The sequence below is a fragment of the Hylobates moloch genome, unplaced genomic scaffold (genome assembly GCF_009828535.3).
Source record: "Hylobates moloch isolate HMO894 unplaced genomic scaffold, HMol_V3 SCAFFOLD_10, whole genome shotgun sequence".
In the NCBI taxonomy this organism is placed as follows: Eukaryota; Metazoa; Chordata; class Mammalia; order Primates; family Hylobatidae; genus Hylobates; species Hylobates moloch.
Genome location: NW_026652285.1, coordinates 100,801,194 through 100,825,982, shown reverse-complemented (window position 1 = coordinate 100,825,982; position 24,789 = coordinate 100,801,194). Strand labels below are relative to the sequence as shown.

General features: G+C 53.0%; 2 protein-coding genes across 12 annotated transcripts in view; one reads left to right on the top strand and one right to left on the bottom strand.

The window, feature by feature from the left end:
• Window positions 1–3,096, top strand: part of DYNC2I2 (dynein 2 intermediate chain 2) — a 29,376-nt gene extending 26,280 nt beyond the window's left edge. Inside the window, exons 4-9 of one of the 4 annotated variants that reach the window (XM_032165319.2) lie at window positions 327–484; window positions 987–1,096; window positions 1,494–1,661; window positions 1,832–2,064; window positions 2,370–2,527; window positions 2,773–3,096. In XM_032165319.2, the coding sequence (XP_032021210.1) occupies window positions 327–484; window positions 987–1,096; window positions 1,494–1,661; window positions 1,832–2,064; window positions 2,370–2,527; window positions 2,773–3,011 (1,066 nt within the window). In that variant the 3' untranslated portion in view covers window positions 3,012–3,096. The remainder of the gene's footprint in view (window positions 1–326; window positions 485–986; window positions 1,097–1,493; window positions 1,662–1,831; window positions 2,065–2,369; window positions 2,528–2,772) is intronic. The other 3 variants (XM_032165320.2, XM_058445968.1, XM_032165321.2) reach the window with 3 other exon arrangements.
• SPTAN1 (spectrin alpha, non-erythrocytic 1) overlaps window positions 3,083–24,789 on the bottom strand; it is an 80,332-nt gene continuing 58,625 nt past the window's right edge. For 4 of the 8 annotated variants that reach the window (XM_058445966.1, XM_058445961.1, XM_058445963.1 and 1 more), the window contains 20 exons: window positions 23,828–23,959; window positions 23,428–23,565; window positions 22,180–22,284; window positions 19,822–20,030; window positions 17,580–17,700; window positions 17,232–17,353; window positions 16,353–16,485; window positions 14,102–14,200; window positions 12,239–12,398; window positions 11,551–11,627; window positions 10,769–10,978; window positions 10,069–10,365; window positions 9,251–9,363; window positions 8,801–8,818; window positions 6,369–6,423; window positions 4,446–4,642; window positions 4,279–4,332; window positions 4,040–4,186; window positions 3,807–3,954; window positions 3,083–3,536 (listed from right to left, as the gene is read on the bottom strand). In XM_058445966.1, coding sequence (XP_058301949.1) covers window positions 3,411–3,536; window positions 3,807–3,954; window positions 4,040–4,186; window positions 4,279–4,332; window positions 4,446–4,642; window positions 6,369–6,423; window positions 8,801–8,818; window positions 9,251–9,363; window positions 10,069–10,365; window positions 10,769–10,978; window positions 11,551–11,627; window positions 12,239–12,398; window positions 14,102–14,200; window positions 16,353–16,485; window positions 17,232–17,353; window positions 17,580–17,700; window positions 19,822–20,030; window positions 22,180–22,284; window positions 23,428–23,565; window positions 23,828–23,959 — 2,661 coding nt within the window. In that variant the 3' untranslated portion in view covers window positions 3,083–3,410. Of the gene's footprint in view, window positions 3,537–3,806; window positions 3,955–4,039; window positions 4,187–4,278; window positions 4,333–4,445; window positions 4,643–6,368; window positions 6,424–7,552; window positions 7,616–8,800; window positions 8,819–9,250; window positions 9,364–10,068; window positions 10,366–10,768; window positions 10,979–11,550; window positions 11,628–12,238; window positions 12,399–14,101; window positions 14,201–16,352; window positions 16,486–17,231; window positions 17,354–17,579; window positions 17,701–19,821; window positions 20,031–22,179; window positions 22,285–23,427; window positions 23,566–23,827; window positions 23,960–24,789 lie in introns of all 8 variants that reach the window. The other 4 variants (XM_058445965.1, XM_058445959.1, XM_058445960.1 and 1 more) reach the window with 2 other exon arrangements.

Here is a 24,789-nt window from a genome sequence, read left to right as displayed (position 1 = left end):
TGGCAGAAGAGCAGGCAGTGGGGCTGAGTGCCAGGACCACCCTCCCCCCTGCCTGGCGGCCCTGGGCCTGCCTGCCTCGCCCGCCCCACCAGCTGCTTCCCCATCCTGCATGGCATGGACCGTCCTTGGTGCCTGGGGACCATTTTCCAGAGAATGCCAAACCCTTGGGGTGCTAGAGTAGAGCGTGGGCCACTTCAATACCCAGAGTAGTGTCTGGTGGTGACAAGGACACAGCGAGTGTGTCAGGGGCTAGTGGGGAGAGAGGTGGGGTGGGTGATAGGAGCCCCACCCAGGGGCACAGCCGGCTGAAGCCTGTCCCTGCGCAGGCTGGACCATGGGGACTGGGGCACCCTTAAGTCCTTTGTGTGTGCCTGGAACCTGGACCGGCGAGGCCTGTGTCCCCGGCAGCCGTCGGCCGTGGTGGAGGTCCCCAGCGCTGTCCTGTGTCTGGCCTTCCACCCCACGCAGCCCTCCCACGTCGCAGGTGAGCTGCCTGCTGCGTCCACCTCCTCTCCTCTCAGGGCTTCCCGCCCTGCAGAGGGCACAAGGGAGCTTTCCATGGGCCCTTTGTCCCGGAGACAGGAAGGCGGGCCCTGACCCCCTCAGCCTAGAGCCCAGGTGAAGGTCTGCAGTGAGCCCTGAGGGGTGGAACTCGGGGGAGGAGTCAGGAAGGGGGGCCAGGGTCGGGGCCAGGGCTGGGGGCTGTGGAGAGGTCAGAAGAGGCAGGTGCCTTTGGGAAGCCGTCAGTGGTAGGGGGCAGGCAACGCTGGAGGGAGCTGCCAGGCGCAGGGCAGGGGTGTCCGGCAAAGCTCCCTGGGGTACAGCAGGGGAGCTGGGGGCTAGGACTCTCCCTCTGCGGGGATGACTTCCAGCCAAGTGGCTCTGCGCCTGGCCCTGGCCCTGGAGGTGGGCTGGGGTGGGTGTTTGGTCAGGAATTCAGGCTGGGGGTGGGGCTGAGCCTCTGCCCAGGCCCACTGTCCCTGCAGGAGGGCTGTACAGTGGTGAGGTGCTGGTGTGGGACCTGAGCCGTCTTGAGGACCCGCTGCTGTGGCGCACAGGCCTGACGGATGACACCCACACAGACCCTGTGTCCCAGGTCAGGGCAGGGGCTACCGGGCGGGGTGGGCCCTGAGGCAGAGCTGGGGAGAGGGCGCCCACTCTCCTAGGAAGGTCACCCGGGCGTTGGCAGTTGGACAGCTGCCTCCTGCATTCTCGGAGCTCCCACAGCATGAGTCACCCCCGTCAGGAGCCACTCCCAGGGCCCTGTGGCCATTCCCAGCCTCCTCTGCAGGCACCAAGTGAGCAGCGCTGGGATTCTGGGACTGGAGAGGGCCCTGGGAACCCTCCAGGCCTGCCCCCTGGTGGGTGAGCCTGGCTCTGGGTCCTCCTGGAGAATTCTTTTTTTCCTGGAAGAGAGGGAGGGTGGGGGTGGAGCGTGACACCTGGGCAGGTGTCCCTTGTCTCCATTCTGGCCCTGCATGCTGTCAACTCAGGTGGTGTGGCTGCCCGAGCCCGGGCACAGCCACCGCTTCCAGGTGCTGAGTGTGGCCACCGACGGGAAGGTGTTGCTCTGGCAGGGCGTTGGGGCAGGTCAGCTGCAGCTCACAGAGGGCTTCGCCCTGGTCATGCAGCAGCTGCCACGGAGCACTAAGCTCAAGAAGGTACGTGGGCACCCGGAAACTGCCCTGGCCTGTACCGGTGAGCCTTGGGGGCGGGAAGGTGTGGCAGCGGGCCTGACTTGCTGTGATCTCCCCTCCTGTTCTCTAGCTCTGTTGGGACAGTGCCATCTGATGCCCTTGGCTCTGACCCTGCTGCTGCCGTTTCTCCACAGCATCCACGCGGGGAGACCGAGGTGGGTGCCACGGCAGTGGCCTTCTCCAGCTTTGACCCCAGGCTGTTCATTCTGGGCACGGAAGGCGGCTTCCCGCTTAAGTGTTCCCTGGCAGCTAGAGAGGCAGCCCTCACGCGGATGCCCAGCTCCGTGCCCCTGCGGGCCCCAGCACAGTTTACCTTCTCCCCCCACGGCGGTCCCATCTATTCTGTGAGCTGTTCCCCCTTCCACAGGTAGGTGGGGGAGGCCTGGGGCACAGTGGGGCCGGGGTGTCCCTGCCCTGTGGGTCTCTAGCCTGCCAAGCCTCATGACGAACTGCTTCAAGTGCTTGCCCTCTGCCCACCCTGAGACCCGTGTTCAGGTCTTTGGTGGTTGGCCCAGGCATCGTCCCTTCTCTAATGAGAGGACCAACTCCAGGCTCAGGGACCTGGGAGGCCCTTCACGAGCCTGGCAGCCCAGGAGGGGTCTGGTGTTGGGGGCCAGCACCACCCAGACCCCAGCACCAATTCCCTTGCCTGGCTCCCTGCATCCCATCTAGGAATCTCTTCCTGAGCGCTGGGACTGACGGGCATGTCCACCTGTACTCCATGCTGCAGGCCCCTCCCCTGACTTCGCTGCAGCTCTCCCTCAAGTATCTGTTTGCTGTGCGCTGGTCCCCAGTGCGGCCCTTGGTTTTTGCAGCTGCCTCTGGGGAAGGTAGGAAGGGGCCGCTAGGCCTGGATCTCTTTAAGGGGTGGGTGGTCTGGGCCCTGCTTTTACCTGGGGTTCTGGGTTGGGGAGAGACTGCATGTAGGGATAAGGACGGCTTCCCTCCAGCAACCCAACTCAAAGCAACTGTGGCTGCACACGACAGGATTGAACCTGGGCGTTAGCCTCCTCCTGCCATGTGGTTGGTCTCTAGAGTTTCTCTTACTCAACATTATCTATCTGTCTCTTTGCAGGTGACGTGCAGCTGTTTGATCTCCAGAAAAGCTCCCAGAAACCCACAGTTTTGATCAAGCAAACCCAGGATGAAAGCCCTGTCTACTGTCTGGAGTTCAACAGCCAGCACACTCAGCTCTTGGCTGCGGGCGATGCCCAGGGCACAGTGAAGGTGTGGCAGCTGAGCACAGAGTTCACGGAACAAGGGCCCCGGGAAGCTGAGGACCTGGACCGCCTGGCAGCGGAGGTGGCGACCTGAGGGGTCCCGGGAGGCGGGTGCAAACCTTTGCCTTGTGTTTCTGACGTAAGCTGAATGAAGAAAAGCAAAGCTTTGGGGGAAGTCATCATTTATTTGTCTTTTACATGAAAACACATTTGGGGGAGGGTGGGAGAGAGAACAAGGGGAGGAGCCAGCTGCTTTGATTTTCTGAAGGCGGAATGAGGGCAGCTGCTTCAAGACATAGATTTGGGTCCCCACAGTGACGTGGTGATTGTGACTGGACCGGAAGCGGGTTAGTGAAGCACCATTTTCTACTAAGTCTTATTCCAAGCTAAGCAGGCTTAAGGTTACAGTGGAAAGTGAGAGCACACAGAGGAGCGGACATGCAGCAAGGCGACGCGGGGCAAGCAGCAAGGGGTGGGTGACCCAGGGAGCGGCTCAGTTCACAAAAAGCGAGCGGGTGAACTCCACGTAGTCGAACGCGGTGGGGAGCTCGCGGCCCTTGCCATCCACGTAGGGCTTCATGTGGGAGACGCAGTAGTCGGCTTGTTCCCGGGTCAGGTTCTGTGGGGCAAGAGATGGCACCTGGTGCCTGAGCCAGCTGCACCCACTTCCAACCCGACCTCCCAGGTCTCAGGATGCTGGGGGCTCAGAGCTCAGAGCTGCTGCTACGAGCAGATCCAGGACTTCTCTCCATACTGAGAGTTTGATTTGTAAATGGGGAGAAAACTCCTATACCCAGCACAGGGCCGGTTGCCCCAGACTCAGCTCTGCCACAAATTTGGCTTTAGTTTTCCAAAGGACACTTCTTCACCCACCTTCTAAGGCCCATACCTGATAGAGCTCCTCCTTGGTCACGTAAGGCTTTCCCTCTGAGCTGAGGGCCCGGAAGGCGCTCTCGATCTCCTCGCTGGACTTGACGTTCTCAGTTTCGCGGCTGATCATGAAAGCCATGTATTCTTGCAGGGAGACGTGGCCATCTCTAGGAGGGGGAGGAGCAAGAGCCTGAGCAGGGAGGGCAGGTGGGGGCTCAGGACGGAGGCTCACAGCACCTGGCCTTAGTTTACCTGTTTGGATCCACCGTGTCCAGGATTGCCTCGAACTCAGGGTCAGGTTCCCCTTCCTCCACCATGGGCAGGTCATAGCCCAGGGAGCGCAGGCAAGATTTGAACTCCTGATGGTTCAGCCTGCCAGACTTGTCCTTGTCAAAATGTCTGCAGCACAAAGCCGAGGGCAGCTCAGCACACATCCCTGCTGCCGAACACCCCCCACCCAGCCAGGGCGAGTAGGGCTGAACTCAACTCACTTAAACATCATGCTGAATTCTTTGAGGGCCTCCTCAGTCACACCTGTTGTGTTCCTGGAAGAAAAACAGAAATTAGGGAGCAGACCCTCCACATAGCAGGTGACCGTGTCTTTTCCTCCCCCAGCCTCCCTGAGGCTGTGAGCCTGGCCCACAGCCCTCCCGGGTACCTGGCCTGGATCTGCTGCTCCAGGTTGTGCTGCATGCGCATGCCCAGCTGGTCCAGCTGGTCCCACTGCTGGGCCAGGCCCACGGTGCTGTGCTCCGTGTACTTGTTGTCCAGGATGAGGGCCTCCTCCATGGCGGCCCCCAGGTCCTCGATCTTTTTGAGCTGACTTCTCATGGCTCGGATTTCCTGGTGCTTGCGCTGCAGGGGTGGGGAGCACAGATGCTCAGACACGGGCCCTCAGCTCAGTCACCAGCCCAGGAGCCACTCACTGCCCTCCGGTTCCTGCTCCAGGCCTGGCCTGAGACCTCGTAAAACAAGAACATTCTAGGAATAGTGGGATGGGGTGAAGCTGAAGAAATCCCAACCACCTCAATAGAGGGAGAGACTTTAAATGTGAGGGTTCCAAAGCAGCTGGTAGACCTGCCAGGGGGCAGTGCATGCCAAGGACAAGTATAGTGAGGACTCCAGGGAGCAGTGGCCAAAGATTTTTATTTTTAAATTTTTTTTGAGATGGAGCCTAGGCTAGAGTGCAGTGGCGCGCAATCTTGGCTCACTGCAACCTCCCGGGTTCAAGTGATTCTCCTGCCTCAATCTACTGAGTAGCTGGAATTATAGGTGCCCATCACCACAGCCGCCTAATTTTTGTATTTTTAGTAGAGGCGAAGTTTCACTGCATTGACTAGGCTGGTCTTGAACTCCTAGGCTCAAGTGATCCGCCTGTCTTGGCCTCCCAAAGTTCTGGGATTATAGGCATGGGCCACTGCACCCAGCCTTATTTTTAAGACAAGGTCTTGCTATATTGCCCATGCTGGACTTTGGGCAGGTGTAGGCCACTGTGCCCAGATAATTTTTTTCAGACGGGGTTTCACTCTTGTCACCCAGGCTGGAGTACAATGGCCTGATCTCGGGTCACTGCAACCTCTGCATCCCAGAATCAAGTGATTCTTCTGCCTCAGCCTCCCGAGTAGCTGGGATTACAGGTGCCTGCCACCACACCCAGCTAATATTTTGTATTTTTAGTAGAGATGGGGTTTCACCATGTTGGCCAGGCTGGTCTCGAACTCCTGACTTCAAGCAATCCACCCGCCTCGGCTTCCCAAAGTGCTGGGATTACAGGCGTGAGTCACCACACCCAGCCCCAAAGACTTTCTTTAAAGTGAAGAGCCATCGGCCGGGAGTGGTGGCTCACGCTTGTAATCCCAGCACTTTGGGAGGCCAAGGTGGACAGATCATTGGAGATCAGGAGTTCCAGACCAGCCTGGCCAATACGGCAAAACACTGTCTCTACTAAAAATATAAAAATTAGGCCAGATGTGGTGGCTCACGCTTGTAATCCCAGCACTTTGGGAGGCTGAGGCGGGCAGATCACCCGAGGTCAGGAGTTTGAAACCAGCCTGCCTGGCCAACATGGTGAAACCCTGTCTCTACTAAAAATACAAAAATTACCCAGGTGTGGTGGTGGGCGCCTGTAATCCCAGCTACTTGGGAGGTTGAGGCAGAAGGATCACTTGAACCCAGGAGGTGGAGGTTACAGTGAGCCGAGACCACGTCCATTGCACTCCAGCCTGGGCAACAAGAGTGAAACTCCATCTCAAAAGATAATTAAACAAAAATTAGCCAGATGTGGCACACATCTGTAGTCCAGCTATTTGGAAGGCTGAGGCAGGAGAATTGCTTGAACCCGGGAGGCGGAGGTTGCAGTGAGCCAATATCGCACCACTGCACTCCAGCCTGGGCGAGAGAGTGAAATTCCATGAAGAAAGAAAGAAAGAAAGATAGTGAAAAGCCCTAGACTGCTTTAGGCCAAAGGAAAAGGGTATAATAGCACATCTGGTTCCTGACTTTAAACCAGGAAGGGAAGGGGTACCCTGGGGGGTCGCTGGGTGAAGGGTCTCTGCTGGGCCAGAGCCCCACGGGCACTTACTTTGGTAGCTTCAAGCTGGGATTCGAGGGTCCCCGACTCTTCCACCATACAGGACCTAAACATGGAAGGACAGTGAGGAAAGGGGCCTGCTCCCAGCTGGCCGAGAGCTCAGAACGAACCTTCTCTCAGAGAGAGCAATGCCTGGCAACCTCACATTCCTTTTAAGGAAACCAAACCTAACTGCAATTGGCCATCTTCACCTAATGGGCCTCAGGGATCCAGGGAGGGCAGGGAGCATTTCTCCCGTTTTAGAGATGGGAAGCTGCTGCCTTGGTGTGGGCCAGGGCTGAGCCCACTCATCTTGCTCCCAAGGCCAGGATGACTCAGGAATGGAGTTTAGATTCCCCCATGGGTGCAGGGCGGCTGCACGCCTGTCTGAGCATCCTCTCTGCAGCCATGTGGGGGATGGGACACCCTGACACCTGACAGACAGGAGACCTCAGGGCAGAGGGGAGGCTGAGAACCTAACAGCCTCCCCATAGAAACTGGGTGTCTGGCAAGGTTCCTGAGGAGGGAGCCCCATTCTAGGGGGAATGACGGCACGACCCTGCAGACAAAGGACACAAGTGGAGTGCTGGGAGATCACGACCAACTGTGCCAAAAGGAGGGAGATGGCTGTGACTAAGCCCCAGATCCCGGTTCCATCCTCTAGACACAGCCAGGGAGGGAGCCTTCTCTCTAGGACCAAGTTCTGAGAGCAGATGGGCTCTGGGGAGCCTCCTTCCCAAGAGAACACAGTGCCAGGCCACAGAGGCTACCAGTAAACAAAGACAACAAACGAGTTAGGGTTACGTGCAGGGACGAATTCACACGGTGTGTGTGGCCTTGGTGGGGTTTTAGCCCAGGCTCCCCTGTACCCACATTCGCCCCAACCTACCCTTTTAAAACCCAGCGAGCCAGGGTTAGCTCTGCAATTTCCCCAAGTTCAAAGTGCTCTAGCAAGGCAAGACACCAGGCTTCCTCCTACCCCAGCAGGTCAGACTCACAGTCATGCCATGTCCCCCCGGGGAAAATGCCCCCCAGGACCTGGGGGCAGGAGGCTGGGTGCCGGTGCAGTGGGAGGACAGACCCCTCCTTCCCAAGCGGCCGAGGGCGGCAGGTTAGTCAGGGTGGAGCCGCCTGGGGATGTCAAGAGTGCATCAGTAAAGCCACAGTGAGGTAAGAAGAGAAATAAGGAGAAAAACCTTCCAGACAGATCATCCCCAACTTCATACTGATAGACACGAATGACCCGACGATATGCTATGCTATTCAAAGAAAAGAAACCAAATGAATACACCAAAGGGAGGGGAGGCAAGAGCACACTGCAACAGACACACAAGGCCCAAGCTGGCAGGGCGCAGGCAAGGGCAACCTGGTGCTCGGCGGGTACCTGGAGGCAGCAGGCCCAATGGCTCACCCCAGGCAGCTCACACTAGGAATGGGCAAGACGGGCAGGGCTTGGGAGGAGCCATAAGGTGAGGGGAGCGTGGCACCTCACGGAGACAAGAGCAAGACCAGCAGACACAGCCATGGGGCAGGGAGGGGAGTCAGGTGGCCAGGGTGTCCTACGGGCACAGGCCGGAAACTGCGATCCCTACGTCCCCGGCTGCTTTGCCATCAGAATGAGTGCCCAGCTGGATGGGTCTATTTCTCCCTTGTCCGCCTATACAGGCTTGATGTGCCTGTGTGCAGAGCCTCAGGAGTGCAGGCTAAGCCACTCCAGTCCCACCAGCCCTGGCTTTCACAGCGGGCTTGGCAGATTACAAAGATGACCCGCCCAGGCAGAGGCCCCAGGCCAAGCAGAGAAGCCCCTGCCGGGACTGGGCGGGACAGCCCTGCTCCTCCCTGGGGCTCCTCCCACGTCCTGTCTATCACATCATAACAGGTGCATTTTTGCCTTCTATTAGGGCGGACAGTTCTTGTTACCCTCCCTGACCCCAGGAAAGTAAAGTGGCAGCCTCAGCTACTTGGGGGGTGTCAGTGCCCAGCCCTTTCCAGCTGTGGACTTACTGTACCCTGCCTGAGCCCCCAACACTGCCATCTGCTTCATGCCCACTGACCACTGTTGGACACGCTGGGGAAGCAGAGGTGAGAGCCCAACAGAGCCCAGTGGCTGGACAGGCACGGGGGTTCTTAGGGTCCCTGGACTCCAGCTCTGGCCTTCATGCTTCATCACCTTCCCTACCCAAAGTGAGCCCTTGGAATCGCCTAGTGAGGCAAGGGTGGCTCCCGGCTCCCCCTGGCTTGAAGGCTCTATCGGGGACCAGGGACCACGGGCTATGGGGCAAGGCACACACTCCTTGTCAGGTGACGGGAAAGGTGGGAGGGGAAGTGCAGCCCGCCCTGGGCAGGAAGGCCCATCCCGGGATCTTCCACAAGCCAGGCCATGAGGGGCAAGCGCACGAGACCCCCACACGACAAGCCCAGGGAAGGAAGAAAACAATATTAACCCATCGAGGAGGTATGTCCTGTGGAGAGCAGATCCAAGCAGCCAGGAGACAAGGTGGTGTCCGGACAACAGCAGCAATCGGGAGGTGGGGGACAGAGAGAAGACACAAGGAAGAAAGGAAAACAAAAGCGAGAACATCAGTACCCAATGCATAGACCCTGCATCATCTGTCGCCAAGTCACGGCGGGGGCTGACCACACGCCCTGCATCGTCCCACTCAATCCGGGATCTCTAACAACTTGATTTCTGGGACTTGCAGCACTGAGAGGCTGCTCCACCTATGCCCCCACTCCCGGCTCCAGAGCCCGACCAGGCATTGCCAGCCCAGCTTTATTCCCAGGCTGCCTCTGGTTTTACACAAAGCACCACCAACTCCTTGGGGCTGGAGGCTCCCCAGGGCTTAAGCACAGCAGGGACATGCTGCTGCCCCCCAGCCCCAGCGGGCTGGCACCTGGTCTCTTGGATCCACTGGTGGAAGGCGTTGGCGTGCTGGGCAAACTCCTGGCGCAGCTTGTCGTTCTCCTCCTGCCGCCGCTGTTCCTTCTGCAGCTCCAGCTCCCTCTCCTGAGGGCCAAAGGGGGGCAGATGCTGTGCGCTGCTGTGGCAGTGACACCAGCACCTCCTTCACAGATGGGCTCAGGGTGGTGATGGCCTCCCCGCAAGGAACCTCCCCAAAGATGAGAGGGGAAGGAGGCTGGGAGACATGAGGCTGGCTCAGAGCACTTGGTAGTTCTTTCTCTGTTTCCACCCCCCAGGGGCTTCAGGAAGAGGCAGACCTGGAGGGAAGCAACTGGTCACAGTCAAGCAGGGAGTTGCTGGACTGTCAGAAATGGAAACTTCTGGCTGGGTACAGTGGCTCACACCTGTAATCCCAGCACTTTGGGAGGCCTGGGCAGGAGGATTGCTTGAGGCCAGGAGTTCAAGACCAGCCTGGGCAACACAACAACACCCTGTCTACAAAAATTAAAATAATTAGCCAGGTGTGGTGGCATGTGCTTGTAGTCCCAGTTATTTAGGAGGCTCAGGTAAGAGGACCACTTGAGCCTGGGAGGTTGAGGCTACAGGGAGCCATGTTAGCACCACTGCACTGAAGCCTGGGTGACAGAGACCCTGTCTCAAGAAAACAAAAATAAATGGAAACTTCTGATGAAACCACGCTCCTCCCTCCTGCTCCTGTCTTGTCGTTACTCAGTTAAGTGTGGGCTCTGAGCAGGGCCCAGAGAGGGCTCTGGGAGGCCGAGCAGCTCCTGAGGGCAGCATGAGGTGTACCTTGATGATTTTCTGTAGGTTCCTCCAGGTCTCCTCCAGGGCCTCCATGGTAAACCAGGTGTAGGGGTTGGAGGCTACACGGAAGCTCTTGATCTGGCGGTCCAGCTCGGCCAGCTGGTTGAAGTCAGCCTGGGCAGAGCTGAGGGAGGAGCGGAAGGCGTCGTGGGCCTCGCGCAAAGCTTTGATTTCTTCCAAGGAGTTGCAGCGCACGGGGTCTGTTAAGTCCTCCTCTGCATTTTCAAACCAGCTGTTGAAGGCAGAAGCCTTTTTGGCGAAGGTCAGGAAGAGGTCCTCCACCTGGAAGCAGAAGAGACTGAGTTAGCGGAGTCGCCAGGGCTGGACATGCCGACCCAGTGCAGGAGGTGGGGTGCGGGGCGGTTCCTGGGAATCAGAGGCGCACACAGCTTGCTGGGAGCTTAGCTCCCCTCTGCTCCTGTCTCCTGCTCCCCCTTCTTCACCAGCCTTTTTTCCCCTTCCTACCCTTAGCCCTTGTCTCTAGTCTGTCCTGCGTGCTTCTGAATGGCGATCTCAAAGGGCCCTCTCATTTGCACTGGTTTTAATTGATGCCGCACCCATGTTCGAAAGCTCTGCACTGAGCTCACAGCTTCCTCAAGGGGGAGTGGCAGAGCTGGGCAGACAGAAGGTGGGCTTCCTTCCCTGAGCTGTGGGCCAGCTAAGCCTCAGGTGGCCCCATCCTCACCTTGCGGAAGTGACTCTGAGCCTCCAGAAGCTTCTTCTTGCGGGTGGCTGAGTTGGCCAGAAGCTGGCTCCACCTTTTCATGAGGGAGGCGTGCCGGGCCTCGATGGCCTTGGACTGAACGTGTTTGGCGGCGAGAAGTTGATCTTTGAGGGCAGTGATGTTGGCAATGCCTTCCTGCTGGAAGGCCTGCAGCCCAGCGTCAAAAGTTTCCTGAACAAGGAGTGACAAGCCAATTTGTGGTGACTCCACAGGACTGGAACTTGCTCTTCCTAGGCTCAGATGGCACCAGCATGTCCCCCAGATGCCCAAGCCAAACTGTCTGCCTGGACACTGCTGAGACTCGGTCACACATGCCCTCTTTCCTGCTCTCCTTCAGACCACAGATCACTGTGGCAGCCTCCTCCCACCTCCCCAACCCCAGCCTTCAGCTCTTCTGTCCCAGGGATCCCTGCCAGCTCTGCCCAGAACGGTTGCCCTGCCTCTCTCCCTGACCATTTTCATTCACCCCTCATGATTTCGCTTAGGAGAGCTTGCCCCTTCAACCCTCGCCTGCTGAAAACTAAGTGAGTGCCCCTGCAGTGCCCAGTCCCGTCAGCACCAAGCAGGTTCTGTGTCTGCTTCTCCAGTTAGTCTGGAAGCTCCCTGAGGACCAGGACAGGATCTTTTTCCTGCTGATCCCCAGGGGCTAACAGAAGATAAATGCCTCAGTGAAGACGCCACCAGTCATCTCACAGGAGATGCTATCTGCATACATTTCAACCAGTGAAGGGGCCAGGGCAGACCTGTTTGGTGAGGAGCGTCTGCACAGAAGATAGGTCTCGGCCATAATCATCTGTCTTCAAGCTGTTCTCCTTTTCACCTAGAAAACCAAGTGTGGAAAATATACCGCCCTCCTCAGTGGAGATGGATTACAAAGGAAAAAAACCAAAACCCAGACAAACCATTTTTTGTGTACAGATAAATTCCAATCTTCCTAACTGCAGCCTCAGAACCCACATTAGCGGGCCCCTCCCTGCACCCAGGCCCAGCCTCCATCTGTGCCATGACGAGCTCCTTGAAGCCTGTCCTGTAGTTCAGTTGCTGTTACTACTACCCATGACATGTGGACCCCAATATCAGGACCCAGTTTCCCCTCACCCAGGAGCTGGGTGGCGCCCCTGACCAGGGCAGCTAGTGGTGCCTTTGCTGTGCCCACTTTGTTCATGTCATGACGTCACATTATGCCATCTCTGCGTGCAGCAGCGTTTACAGGCTTTTATTAACCCTGGTGCCAGCCCAGTTCCGGGTGGCAGCTCTGGCCTCAGGACACTGTCTCTTCCTAGCTGGCAGTCAGTGGTCTGCCCTGGTAGTAGGTTCTCTGCCATGCCCACAATTGATCAGTTTCTTCTCTGCAGAAGAAAACCAATGACACGGAAGGAGACACAAAGCAGCTCTGGGAAGGCTCTTCTGGGCCTTGCTGACAGTGCTCACCGATCCAGGACTCCACCACGTCCGCCTTCCAGTTGAACTGAAGGAAGGCCGAGTTCTCATCCAGCTTCGCCTTCCTCTGGGCTGCAGCTTTCTCCAGGTCTGACACTTTCCCGTTCAGGCCCTTCATCTTTGAAGAGATGTTCTCCTCATGGTGATTGTTCTAGGCCATGGAGAGAGGCACACACTGGTCAGCCTCACCTGCTGTGGTTACCTGACTATGCCCTCCCTGGAAAGGCTCTAAACTTCTATAAAATGGGCCACTTGCTCCCTTGTCCACTGCTGGGTAAACAATGATAGGTAAGGCTTTCGTAAGAGCAACACGGTCAAAGCCGTCAGACAAATATACCATACTGACAACTCTACTTTTAGGAATTCTTTTTTTTTTTTGAGGCACAGTCTCACTCTGTCACCCAGGCTGGAGTGCAGTGGCATGATCTCGGCTCACTGCAACCTCCGCCTACCGGGTTCAAGAGATTCTCCTGCCTCAGCCTCCCGAGTAGCTGGGACTACAGGCGAACACCACCATGCCCAGCTAATTATTTTTAGTAGAGATGGGGTTTCACCATGTTGGTCAGGCTGGTCTCAAACTCCTGACCTCAGGTGATCTGCCCACCTCGGCCTCCCAAAGTGCTGGGATTACAGGTGTGAGCCACAGTGCCCAGCCGTTCCAAGGAATTAATTCTAAAGAAATATGGGCCAGGCGCAGTGGCTAACGCCTATAATCCTAGCACTCTGGGAGGCTGAGGTGGGCAGAGCACTTGAGGCCAGTGGTTCAAGACCAGCTTGGCTAATATGGTGAAACGCTGTCTCTTCTAAAAAAAAAAAAGCAGCTGGCTCATTGCCAGAAGGCCGAAGGACACTCACACCGGTGATCTCCTGGCTTGAAGAACAGAGAATGTTGTCTGGGTGTGTGTTGAGGGGGTTAAGTGTGCAGGAGCCGCATCTACATCTATACATGGCTGTATCTGAAATTAGTTTCATGCTAGTTTATTTGCAGATCAGAGCAAGGAAGAAAAGCTCTCCAATGAAGTGGATTTTAGCTACATTGTTGCCGCCTATGGATCAAACCCTAGTCTCAAGGCCATGACTGCTGAGAGGGACCTCTGTGATGAGAAATCTTACTCATGATGTATGTGTGACAGGAAACCATAGCTGTTAAAACCTGTCCTGAGGCACTCCAGGTGCGTCACTGCACCTGAGTGATTGCTGGTGAATTCCCGACCCATGGACGTACTGCCTTCAGTCTAGAGCTTCTGTGTGGGAGGGACATGGCTTCGCTGCTGCTGAGAAAGCACCAAGCTCCTTTATTTTGTTTTCTCCCAAAAGGGCTGCGAATGAAGTAGATTCATTTCTAAAATGCCCTGTACAGCCTCTAGGTTTTTGATAATTTATGGAGTGATATGATCCTATTAAATGGGAATCTCTGCGGCTGTTTGATCTAGTTGGTAGCTCTAAACCTGTGGAGAGAAAAGATCTGGCAGGTCAGACACAAAGATCTAATGTGTAGTGTCTGGGTGGGGCTTTATGGGTAATTTTTATTTTATGTTTTGCTTATTTGCATTTTCTACTGTCCCTATAAAGAGATTGTATTGCTTGAGAAATAAACTAAGAGCAGCATTTGGGAGTGCCAGTGCCTCTGTTGCTTAATGCAGAAAAAATAAGCACTGCAGAATAACTTTACTGGCCTCAAAAAGGGGGAAATATCCAACTTGTCATGAAACACAGGAATGGAACTGCTACTGGTTTCCACACAGACCTTGGTTTGGTGAACATCCCAGGAAGTGAACCTTGGGAGACCTCTGTGGTACCAACACGTGGGTGTCCCAGTGGGCGACAGAGGTCTTACCAATGGGCTCGACTCACCTTCTTAATGAGGTCTTGTCCATTGGTGCAGACGTCATTCACGCGATCCTTGTGGACAGTGAAGTCTGTCTCAAAAGCTTCATGTTTCTTCAGTAAGCCCTGGAGTAGAGGCAGCCAAGGCCCACTATTGAGAGCCTGCTATGTGTTGTGGGCTAGGCCCGGGGGACAGAGAGTGACAAAACTGCTATGGTCCCTGTCCATGCACACATTACAGTCTAGCTGGGGAAGAGGATAATAAAGAGGAACATTAATAAACAGAGAATCATAAAAGGAAGGAAAATAGGAGGCAGTGAGAGTAAACAGCGGTGGTGGGACAGGCTTCAGCAGGGATAGTCTTTGGACCTTTGGGAAGGGTCAAACCCTTTGTCATCCATCAACAGTGACTTACGGTCTCTCCCCCAAGAGGACCACAAGAATGACACAAAGCAAGCTGAAGATACACACCCAAACAAAAACGACACATTTTTAAGGTTTAACTTGAACACATCTCAGAAAAGGCCTTCCAAGTCAGGCCTTTTTTTTTTTTTTTTTTTTTTTTTGAGACGGAGTCTTGCTCTGTTGCCCAGGCTGGAGTGCAGCGGCGTGATCTCAGCTCACTGCAACCTCTGCCTCCCAGGTTCACGCGATTCTCCTGCCTCAGCCTCCCAAGTAGCTGGGATTACAGGCGTGCACCACCACACCCAGCTAATTTTTGTAGTTTTTAATACAGACGGGGTTTCACCGTGTTGGCCAGGTTGGTCTCGGACTCCTGACCTCAGGTGATCTGCCCGCCTTGGCCTCCCAAAGTGCTGGGATTACAGGCATGAGCCACCATGCCTGGCCCCAGGTCTTTTCCTTAGTACAATTTAAGCACTGCAGACAATGCCTTTTTGGTTGCTTCCAGGGAACTCAACTATGCAGAGGACGGGAAATGACTGACCATCTAAATTCTACCTGAATCACCCTGACCAGCAGAGGATGCTTCCCACGGTGAGGAGGGTGGCTCAAAGCTAACTCGATTCCTGAGAGTGCACACTCCTGCTTCCACATCTGGGGGCAGGAATTTAGTTATATCTGACCATGATACTTTGCAGCATCTCCTTTCCAGAGGCCAATCTATCCATCTATGCCTCTGGGCTGCCTTGGGACTTGTTCTGGCCAGAAGGCAGTGAGGATGATGTGTGAGGCCGCAGACACCTTGCAGCTCCTGCCTTTGCCTGTCTGAATGCTGCTGAAGGAGGCTGGTCTAGCCAGCTGGAGGACAACAGGCCATGTGGAAGGGAACAGAGATGTCCCGGCTGGATGACAATCAGGCTCAGCTGCCAGTGTGTGACAGATCTCTCAGCCCAGCCACGCTCTGCCTGAATGCAGGAGCATGAGGGACCTCCAGTGACAGCTACAGATGCCGCTGATCCACAGATCCATGGGAAATAAGAAATGGGTGCTGCTTTCAACCACTACATTTAGGCAGGTTGTTATGTAGCAACAGTTAACCAATTTAGGGAGTATGTGATGGGCTGAACTGTGTCCCCCTCAAAAGACGGTGAAGTCCTAACTTCTGGTACCCATGAATGTGGAAACAAGATCTTTGCAAACGTACTCTGCAAAGTAAGATGAGGTCATTAGGGTGGACCCTAATCCAATACATTTGATGTCCCTATAACAGAACACAGAAATGTGACTAGACACACAGAGTGATGCCAAGTGAAGACAGACTCAGAGGGAAGATGGCCACGTGAAGACAGGCAGAGACTGGAGTGATGCTGCCACATGCCAAGGGCGCCTGGTGCCAGCAAAAACTGGAAGAAGCAAGGAAGGATCCTCCCCTACAGGTCTGCAGAACATGGTCCTGCCTGCATCTTGATTTCAGACTTCTGGCCTCCAGAACTGAGAAGCAATAAATCTCTGTTGTCCTCAGCCACTCCGTTGGTGCCACTCCATCTGTGCCACTCTGTCTGTGGTACTCCGTTTGTGGTACGTATTTGTGGCAGCCCCAGGAAACTGATACGAAGACCCAAGCCCACAGCACTGCCTGGCAAATGACAGGGCCCGTGAACTGAGACTGACAAAGCCATACCAATTTTGTCTACTGAAGGGCGATGTCCCCTAGTGTGAGATCTTGAGGGCTAAAACCAACTACTGAGGCCTTGGCTGCTGGCCCTGTGTGCTCTCCTAGTAAAAGCAAGGCCCTCTAACAAACCAACAGGGAAATGATGACCAGCAGGCAGTTGCCAAGAGAGAAAGCAGGTGACACCTTTGGTTTCTGTCTCACCTGGATGGCGGCAAGAGTGTCGCCATAATCTTCGCTGGCCACCAGGGTCATTTTCTCATTGATCCAGGCTTCCTCCTCTTCCACATTGGCTACAAACTGCTGATATTCCAAGGACTCTTCCAGCCGCTGACCCCTAATTACAGGAGACAGGAAGAAAATCAGCCATAATCTCCTCCAGCTTTGATTGTGATAGTTAACATATGCTTAAAAACAGTCACAAAAGCTGGACATGGTGGCTCACGCCTGTAATCCCAGCACTTTGGGAGGCCGAGGCGGGCAGATCACGAGGTCAGGAGCTCGAGACCATCCTGGCTAACACGGTGAAACCCCATCTCTACTAAAAATACAAAAAATTAGCTGGGCTTGGTGGCGGGTGCCTGTAGTCCCAGCTACTCGGGAAGCTGAGGCAGGAGAATGGCGTGAACCTGGGAGGTGGAGCCTACAGTGAGTCGAGATTGCGCCACTGCACTCCAGCCTGGGCGACGCAGCGAGACCCTGTCTCAAAAACAAAAACATTCACAAAAAAGGTGGGCCCTCACAGTCAGTCAGGCCGTCCACGGAACATCATGAATCACCCACTCTGTGATTCCAGACTCTCATGTCTTGATTTCTAGAGAATCATGTGTGATTCATGTGTGATTCTGGACTAATACAGAAACTTGTATGATTCTGGACTCATACAGTGGGTCCAGATTAACAGAATGAGACCACCTCAGCATGGCCTGTAGGAGGTGGCTCTGGAGCAAACCGACTATGGCACATGTGAGGCCAAAGGTCCAGGAGACGGTAGGAGGGCCCAGTGGACCCCCACAGCTCAGAGTCTGCCCTTGGGTGCTGGCTTCCACTTGCTCCCGGGAGCTCCTGCCTCTGACTACTCACCGGGCAGCTGCCAGCTGCTTCAGCTCTTTCCAGTGCTCCACAAACTGCGCCAGCCGCTGCTGGATCTCCTCTTTCCCGATGGTGTTATCATCGGACAGCTTCTTGCCAGTGTCCAGGACACCCTGACAGGCAAGGACGATGAGGTTAACAGCAGGTAGCTCTGCTGGTGCCTCTGTCTCGAAGCTCCCAGGAAAAGGCCTCAACATCAAGTTTGGGACTTCTCCAGGTTTGGACTGAGGGGTCATGAACACTTTAGGAACCTCAGTGAAATAAGCGCAAGGGGTTTGTCTGTCCCCTGGGGCCCACTCAAACACCTCTGCCCTCTTGGCCAGAAGGCAGCCTCCTTACCTGAATAGCCGGCTCATGCGCGGCCAGTTCTGCCTCCAGCCGCTTGTGCTTCTTCCTCAGGTTCTGCACACCGGTTAGGTCCCGGCCGTAGTCCTCAGAGCCCACCAGCAGCTTCTTCTCCCTGAATGAGAGATGGGGAACAGCACAGTTGGTCTCTGCACCTCCCTGCTTTCAAGTGGGGACATCAGGTCAACTGTGGACCTCACAGACATCTACTAATCTTTCTGGGAAAATCCTTGCCAGTTTTCTGAAAAACAAAAGCCTCTATTTCCCAAATGAGTAGTGACCAAGAACCTCTGTCCATCTATGCATCTATGAGCCCTGCTGTGTGTCCTAGAGGGTTGGGGATGCACTGGAGGATGGGAGGCATCACTAGTGCTGCCCTGAGGAGCCCTATCAAATTATATCAATATATCTCAATCATGTATACTAAATATGTCTGTAAATATATGAAGATATTTATATATATACATATATACACACTTTTTTTTTTTTTTTTTTTTTGAGACAGAGTCTCATTCTGTTGCCCAGCCTAAAGTACAATGGCATGATCTCTGCTCACTGCAACCTCCGCCACTCCGGTTCAAGTGATCCTCCCACCTCAGCCTCCGGAGTAGCTGGGACAACAGGTGTGCGCCACTATGCCTGGCTAGTTTTTTCTATTTTTGGTAGAGATGAGTTTTCACCATGTTGCCCAGGCTGGTCTCAAACTCTTGGATTCAAGCGATCTGCCCACCTCGGCCTCCCAGTGTTGGGATTATAGGCGTGAGCCACCACGCCCAGCTATATAAGTAATATATATATTTTTTGAGACAAAGTCTTGCTCTGTCGCCCAGGATGGAGTGCAGTGGCACGATCTTGGCTCACTGAAACCTCCACTTCCTGGGTTCAAATCATTCTCCTGTCTCAGCCTCCTGAGTAGCTGGGATTACAGGCATGCACCACCATGCGCAGCTAATTTTTGTATTTTTATTTTTTATTTTTTTGAGACGGAGTCTTGCTCTGGAGTACAGTGGTGCAATCTTGGCTCATTGCAACCTCCACCTCCCTGGTTAAAGTGATTACCCTGCCTCAGCCTCACAAGTAGCTGGGACCACAGGCACCTGCCACCAGACCTGGCTAATTTTTATATATTTAGTAGAGACGGGGTTTCACCATGTTGGCCAGGCTGGTCTCGAATTCCTGACCTCAAGTGATCTGCCCGCCTCGGCCTCCCAAAGTGCCGTGATCACAGGTGTGAGCCACTGCACCCGGCCACAAATGTCTTTTAAGAACAAAATCCTGCCAGGCGCGGTGGCTCACGCTTGTAATCCCAGCACTTTGGGAGGCCGAGGCGGGCGGATCACGAGGTCAGGAGATCGAGACCACGGTGAAACCCCGTCTCTACTAAAAAAAATACAAAAAATTAGCCGGGCGTGGTGGCGGGCGCCTGTAGTCCCAGCTACTCGGAGAGGCTGAGGCAGGAGAATGGCGTGAACCCGGGAGGCGGAGGTTGCAGTGAGCCGAGATCGCGCCACTGCACTCCAGCCTGGGCGACAGAGCAAGACTCCGTCTCAAAAAAAAAAAAAAAAAAAAAAAAAAAGAACAAAATCCTCTCTCTTAATTCCTTACTTCCTTAAAGCCTTCTGACCAGGAGCAGTGGCTCATGCCTGTGATCACAGCACTTTGGGAGGCCCAGGTGGGTGGATCACTTGAGGTCAGGTGAGGTCAGTTCCAGACTAGCCTGGCCAACATGGTGAAACCCTGTCTTCTACTAAAAATACAAAAATTAGCCAGGCATGGTGGCACTCTAGCTGGTGACAGAGCGAGACTCCATCTCAGAAAAAAAAAAAATGTTTGTTTACATGCCACATCAACTGGAATCAGTAGACTGACATTTTCGGGGGCAGATAGAGAATAAGAAAAAAAGCAACTCCTTCCTTGGAGAAGTGATCTTCTCCAGAAGCTCAGACACAAACTCACTAACTTTCACAGGAATCTAAAAGGCAGGGTCTAGACAGGGCCTATGTAACCAGCATGGATCACCACCACCACCAATCATCATCACTGTAAACCCGGAAAGCAGAAGACACTGAGGCATCCCAGGACTGTGTGCCCAAGCTGGGATCCTAGTCCAGCAGGGTTTCCAGCCTCACCACAACAGCCAGGAGATGGAAACCTCCTGCCTCAACAGTCAGCCTGTGGTTCCTGCTGCCCACTATTATAGGCCTAAGGGGCCTTCTAGAGGGCTGAGAAGACATACTTGATCCAGGACTCCTCGTCATCCATGTCCCGGAAGAACTGGTGCAGGCGATGGGATTCATTCAGCCTGGCTCTCCGGGAGGCCGCCATGCTCTTGATCTTCTGGAAGCGCCCATTGATGGTGTCCCTCTTGTCCTTTACTTGGGAGGTGTCAAAGGCACTGCTGGTCATCAGGCTGTCTGCCTGGCTGTTCAGGTCCTTCAGGCGATCCTGGGGCAGGGGACATAAGAGGGTCAGAAACTGGGTCTCCCACAACTATCTGCTTGAACATAAGAACTCAGGAATTCCTTACTGAGATGTGGAGTGTTGATATTCTCAAAGTATGTTATGTGAACCTCTGGCATTCTATGAACTCAAACTATTTTCATAACATTATAAGACATTATTATTTTTTACCATGTGGACATTTGCACTGATAGTACAAAAGCAATGGAGAAGGGGGGGACATGCTGGTGCTTTAGCTCAAATCAAGGCGGTGGCAAACTACTAGCAGAAGTGGATTCTTCACTGCCACCCACTCACAGTGAAAAAAAAAAAAATGCTGTTTCACTTAAGAATGTCCTTAAAAAGGCAGTGAAAGTTAATTTTACCGAGTAGCCATTCTTTTGTACTTGAAAGAACAACCACCAGACAAACTACAGTCATTCAAACTTGGTATCTCACAGATACTCGGTCCAGAATAAAGTGAGCCTGTCACTTCAAAGAATACTGACAGTTTGTTACTCATGATAAAATTCAAACTTTTATGAGAAAGTTAGAATTTTAGAAAACTTACACCCACCACCAGGAGCCTGAGGGCTTCCTAATATGTGAAGATTTTTCTAATGAAATTGGTGGTGGTATTAACTGCAATGTTTTGATACCATATAATCATATGTGTCAACATATAGAACAGGCGTAACTCAGTGAAGCAATATTTACCAAATGAGCCATGCATGTTACAAAATCATGCACAGGTAAGAGCTACACTCAAAGCCCAAGATGGACCAGTGGGTTTTAATATAATCCAGTATAAAAAGTTTACTGACAAGGTTTCAGGGGCCATTTTGCAACTAACCCCCCAACAACTTTTTTTTTCTTGCTCTGTCATCCAGGAGTGCGGTGGTGTGATCATGACTCACTGCAGCCTCCACCTCCTGACTGGGCTCAAGTGAACCTCCTGCCTCAGTCTCCAAGTAACTGGGACTATAGGTGCATGCCCCAACGTCCGGCTAATTTTTGTGTGTGTGTGTGTTTTTTTTTTTTCTGAGACGTAGTCTCACTCTGTCGCCCAGGCTGGAGTACAGTTACACAATCTCGGCTCACTGCAACCACTGCCTCCCGGGCTCAAGCAATTCTCCTGCCTCTGCCTCCCAAGTAGCTGGGATTTATAGGCACACGCCGCCATGCCCTGCTAATTTTTTGTATTTCAGTAGAAACGGGGTTTCACTGTGTTACCCAAGCTGGTCTCGAACTCCTGAGCTCAGGCGATCCACCCGCCTTGGCCTCCCAAAGTGCTAGGATTACAGGCATGACTCCGTGCCTAGCCTAATTTTTGTATTTTTTTGTACAGACAGAGTCTCATCATGTTGCCCAGGCTGGTCTTGAACTCCTGGGCTCACATGATCTGCCTGCCTCGGCCTCCCAAAGTGCTGGGATTACAAGTGTGAGCCACTGTGCCTAACCACAGCTAAGCTTTAAGAAACTATGACTTTGGTATAGTATCAAAGAAAATTATTCACACTTATCCGAATCAAAATATTCCTCCCTTTTCTATCTACCTACCTGTGTAAAACTGAATTTTCATCCAATACAAAACACCACAACCTGAATTCAGCATTTTTTTTTTTTTTTTTTTTTTGCGATGGAGTCTTGCTCTGTTGCCTAGGCTGGAGTGCTGTGGCGTGATCTTGGCTTACTGCAACCTCCGCCTCCCGGGCTCAAGTGATTCTCCTACCTCAGCCTCCCGAGTACCTGGGATTACAGGCAGCCGCCACCACGCCCGGCTAATTTTTGTATTTTTGGTAGAGACGAAGGTTTCACCACGTTGGCCAGGGTGGTCTCGAACTCCTGACCTCAGGTGATCTGCATGTCTGGACCTCCCAAAGTGCTGGGATTACAGCCGTAAGCCACTGCACCTGGCCTTAAAATTGATTTAATTTTTAATAATGGTGAATGTTGATAAAACCTACATAATAAAAATCTCTCAAGAGCCCTCAATAACTGTCAAGTGTATCATGATCCTGAGGCCACAACCTTTGAGAATGGCTGCTTTAAGTGAAAGAAGTCACTCTCTTTTCTCAAACACGCTAGTTTTCCTTAGGAGTCAGGCAGAGCTGTGTCCCAGGCGCTCGGGTCTGGCCTGCCTCCCTTTGCTTACCTCATGGGCAGATATATCTGCTTCCAGTAGTTGATGCTTTTTCAGCAGGTTGTTCACAGAAGCCAGGTCTTTGCCATAATCTTCGGATGCCAGCAGGGCCTCCACCTGGCAGTTAAAACACAAAAAGGAACGGCTACTGTGTGGTGTATACTCAGCATTCTGGAAAATTCAGGTTGCCCAGTGGCTATTCCAGGGCCTTGCTTGGACAGTTGAATACTTCTCTATCACAATGTGTTACTGTGATTCCTAGTCACCTTGATCAGCCTGCCCGGCCTGAGACACTCTCTCCACTCAGTCAGTCAAACCTAGACTCCAGAGTCTATTCATAGTAAATACTACAGCTAAAGGCAAAATGCACAGCAATCCTAGTTCAAGGAAACCCCCCTAGGAAAGAATCAGCAGTGTGGGCAAAGATTAATATTCAAAGATATTCACTACAGCAAAATATATACACCAAAAGGCTGGGAACACCTGAATGCCCAACAATATGGGAATGGTTATATTATGGCATGGCTCTCTGATAAACTTATGCAATTATTTAAAAAAAATTTTTTTTTTTTGGGATGAAGTCTCGCTCTGTTGCCCAGGCTGGAGTGCAATGGTGTGATCCCAGCTCACTGCAACATCCACCTCCCAGGTTCAAGCGATTGATTCTCCTGCTCAGCCTCCTGAGTAGCTGGGATTACAGGAGCATGCCACCATGCCCGGCTAATTTTTGTATTTTTAGTAGAGACAGGATTTCACTATGTTGGTCAGGCTGGTCTTGAACTCCTGACCTCAAGTGATCCGCCTGCCTCGGCCTCCCAAAGTGCTGGGATTACAGGCGTGAGCCACTGCGCCTGGCCAAAACCTCTATGTTTTTATAGTCTGTGCTTTCCAAACATTCTCCATGGAGAATACATGACTGACTCTGGCTTCTTAGATGCTACTATCTTGGTTTCTAACCTGGCATAGGCTTGTTAGAGCCTGCATGCCATATAACTACCCATAATCTCTTCCTATTTGCCTTCCCTATGGACATGAGTGATCTGTAGTCCAAGTGCCACTACAAGTCAGCTCTCTTCTCTAAACATTCACTCCCTTTGCTCATAAATCCCTTACAGCATGCAACTCATATGTAATAAAGGTTTCTGTCAAAAGGGGTGTCTGGTGAGCCCTGCCTTTTCATGGTTTTGGGCACTGATGGACCCACTGTGCCAAATGACTAGAAATCTCCCACTGGTGGGAAGAGAAACCACTCAGTGTTACCTCAGACAGCCAGAAGTCAAAGTCCTTGATCCCTGTGTTGAAGTTCTGCTGCTTGTTGGCTTCTTTCAGTTTCTGGCTCTTTTCAGCTGACTTTTGCACCAAGAACTGCCACTGGTCAGCTAAGGCAGCCAGGCGGGCCTAGGGAACAGAAGGGAGCCAAAAAGAAGATGAAATCTATGAAGAATCGTCCCTCTCCTAAAGCTCAATTTGAGAACTTCTAAGAGAAGAGAATGGAAAACACTCATAGGAGCCATTCTCACTAGCATTCCCCATCTGTAATTCAGCCTAAAGTCTTCTAATCCATTTAGTGTCTTAAGACTGTATGTCCAAGTTATTTTATCAGGTTGACAGTGACGTTGCTCATGTTCTTGCCAGGGCACCAGGAGCTGGTGGGCCATACCTTGACAGCATCCTCACTGCCGGCACAGGCTCCACGTTCAATGAGGGAGTTGCCCATGTCGATAACCCCACGGATCCGGTCAGCATTGGCATGCAGCTCTGCTTCAAAAGCCTGGTGCTTCTGGTGCTTGCTCTAAAAATACCAAAAAAATTTTTTCCAAACCAGTTCCTGCTAGGTTACTGTCTTTTCAGGGGGAAGGGGTTCTCAGAGGGAGGGAGTGGCAGCAAACATAAAGAACTGGGGTAAATGCCAACGTTTTTAACAGAAGGCAATTGGAGTCTGTATGAAGTATTTTAGGGTTCATCTCTTGGGGAGTTAGCAAAGGAGAAAGGAAATGTACTAGCTCAGGAGTAGATGAATTGGAAGTCCTTTTTTTTGAGACAGGGTCTTGCTCAGTTGCCCAGGCTGGAGTGCAGTGGCATAATCTCAGCTCACTGCAGCCTCAACCTCTTTGGCTCAAGCAGTCCTCCTACCTCAGCCTCCCAAATAGCTGGGACCATGGGTGCATGACATCACACCCGGCTAATTTTTCTATTTTTTGTAGAGATGGGGTTTCGCCATGTTTCCCAGGCTGGTCTTGAACTCCTGAGCTCAAGCAATTGAGCCGCGTTGGCCTCCCAAAGGGATTACAAGCATGAGCCACCAAGCCCGGCCAAAAAATCAATTCTTGCAGTAGCTATGCTAGCTATTTGGGAGTGAAGCCCTAGAATTATACACTTTCTAACACTTTCCAGAAGATGGCAACGGCCAACTTCAGTTTTGAATCTGCTTGTACATCAATTTCCATCCATGGCTTTCTCCTTATTGGAGATAGGCTCTAATGAATGAAATACATATGGACATTTCATCATCTAAAGCAGAAATCACCATTAAGCAAAATTCATAACATAAATTATAATAACCAGCAAAATAATATTTGATGGTCAGTCTTATCCCTCTGTTGACAGAGGAGAAATCTACAG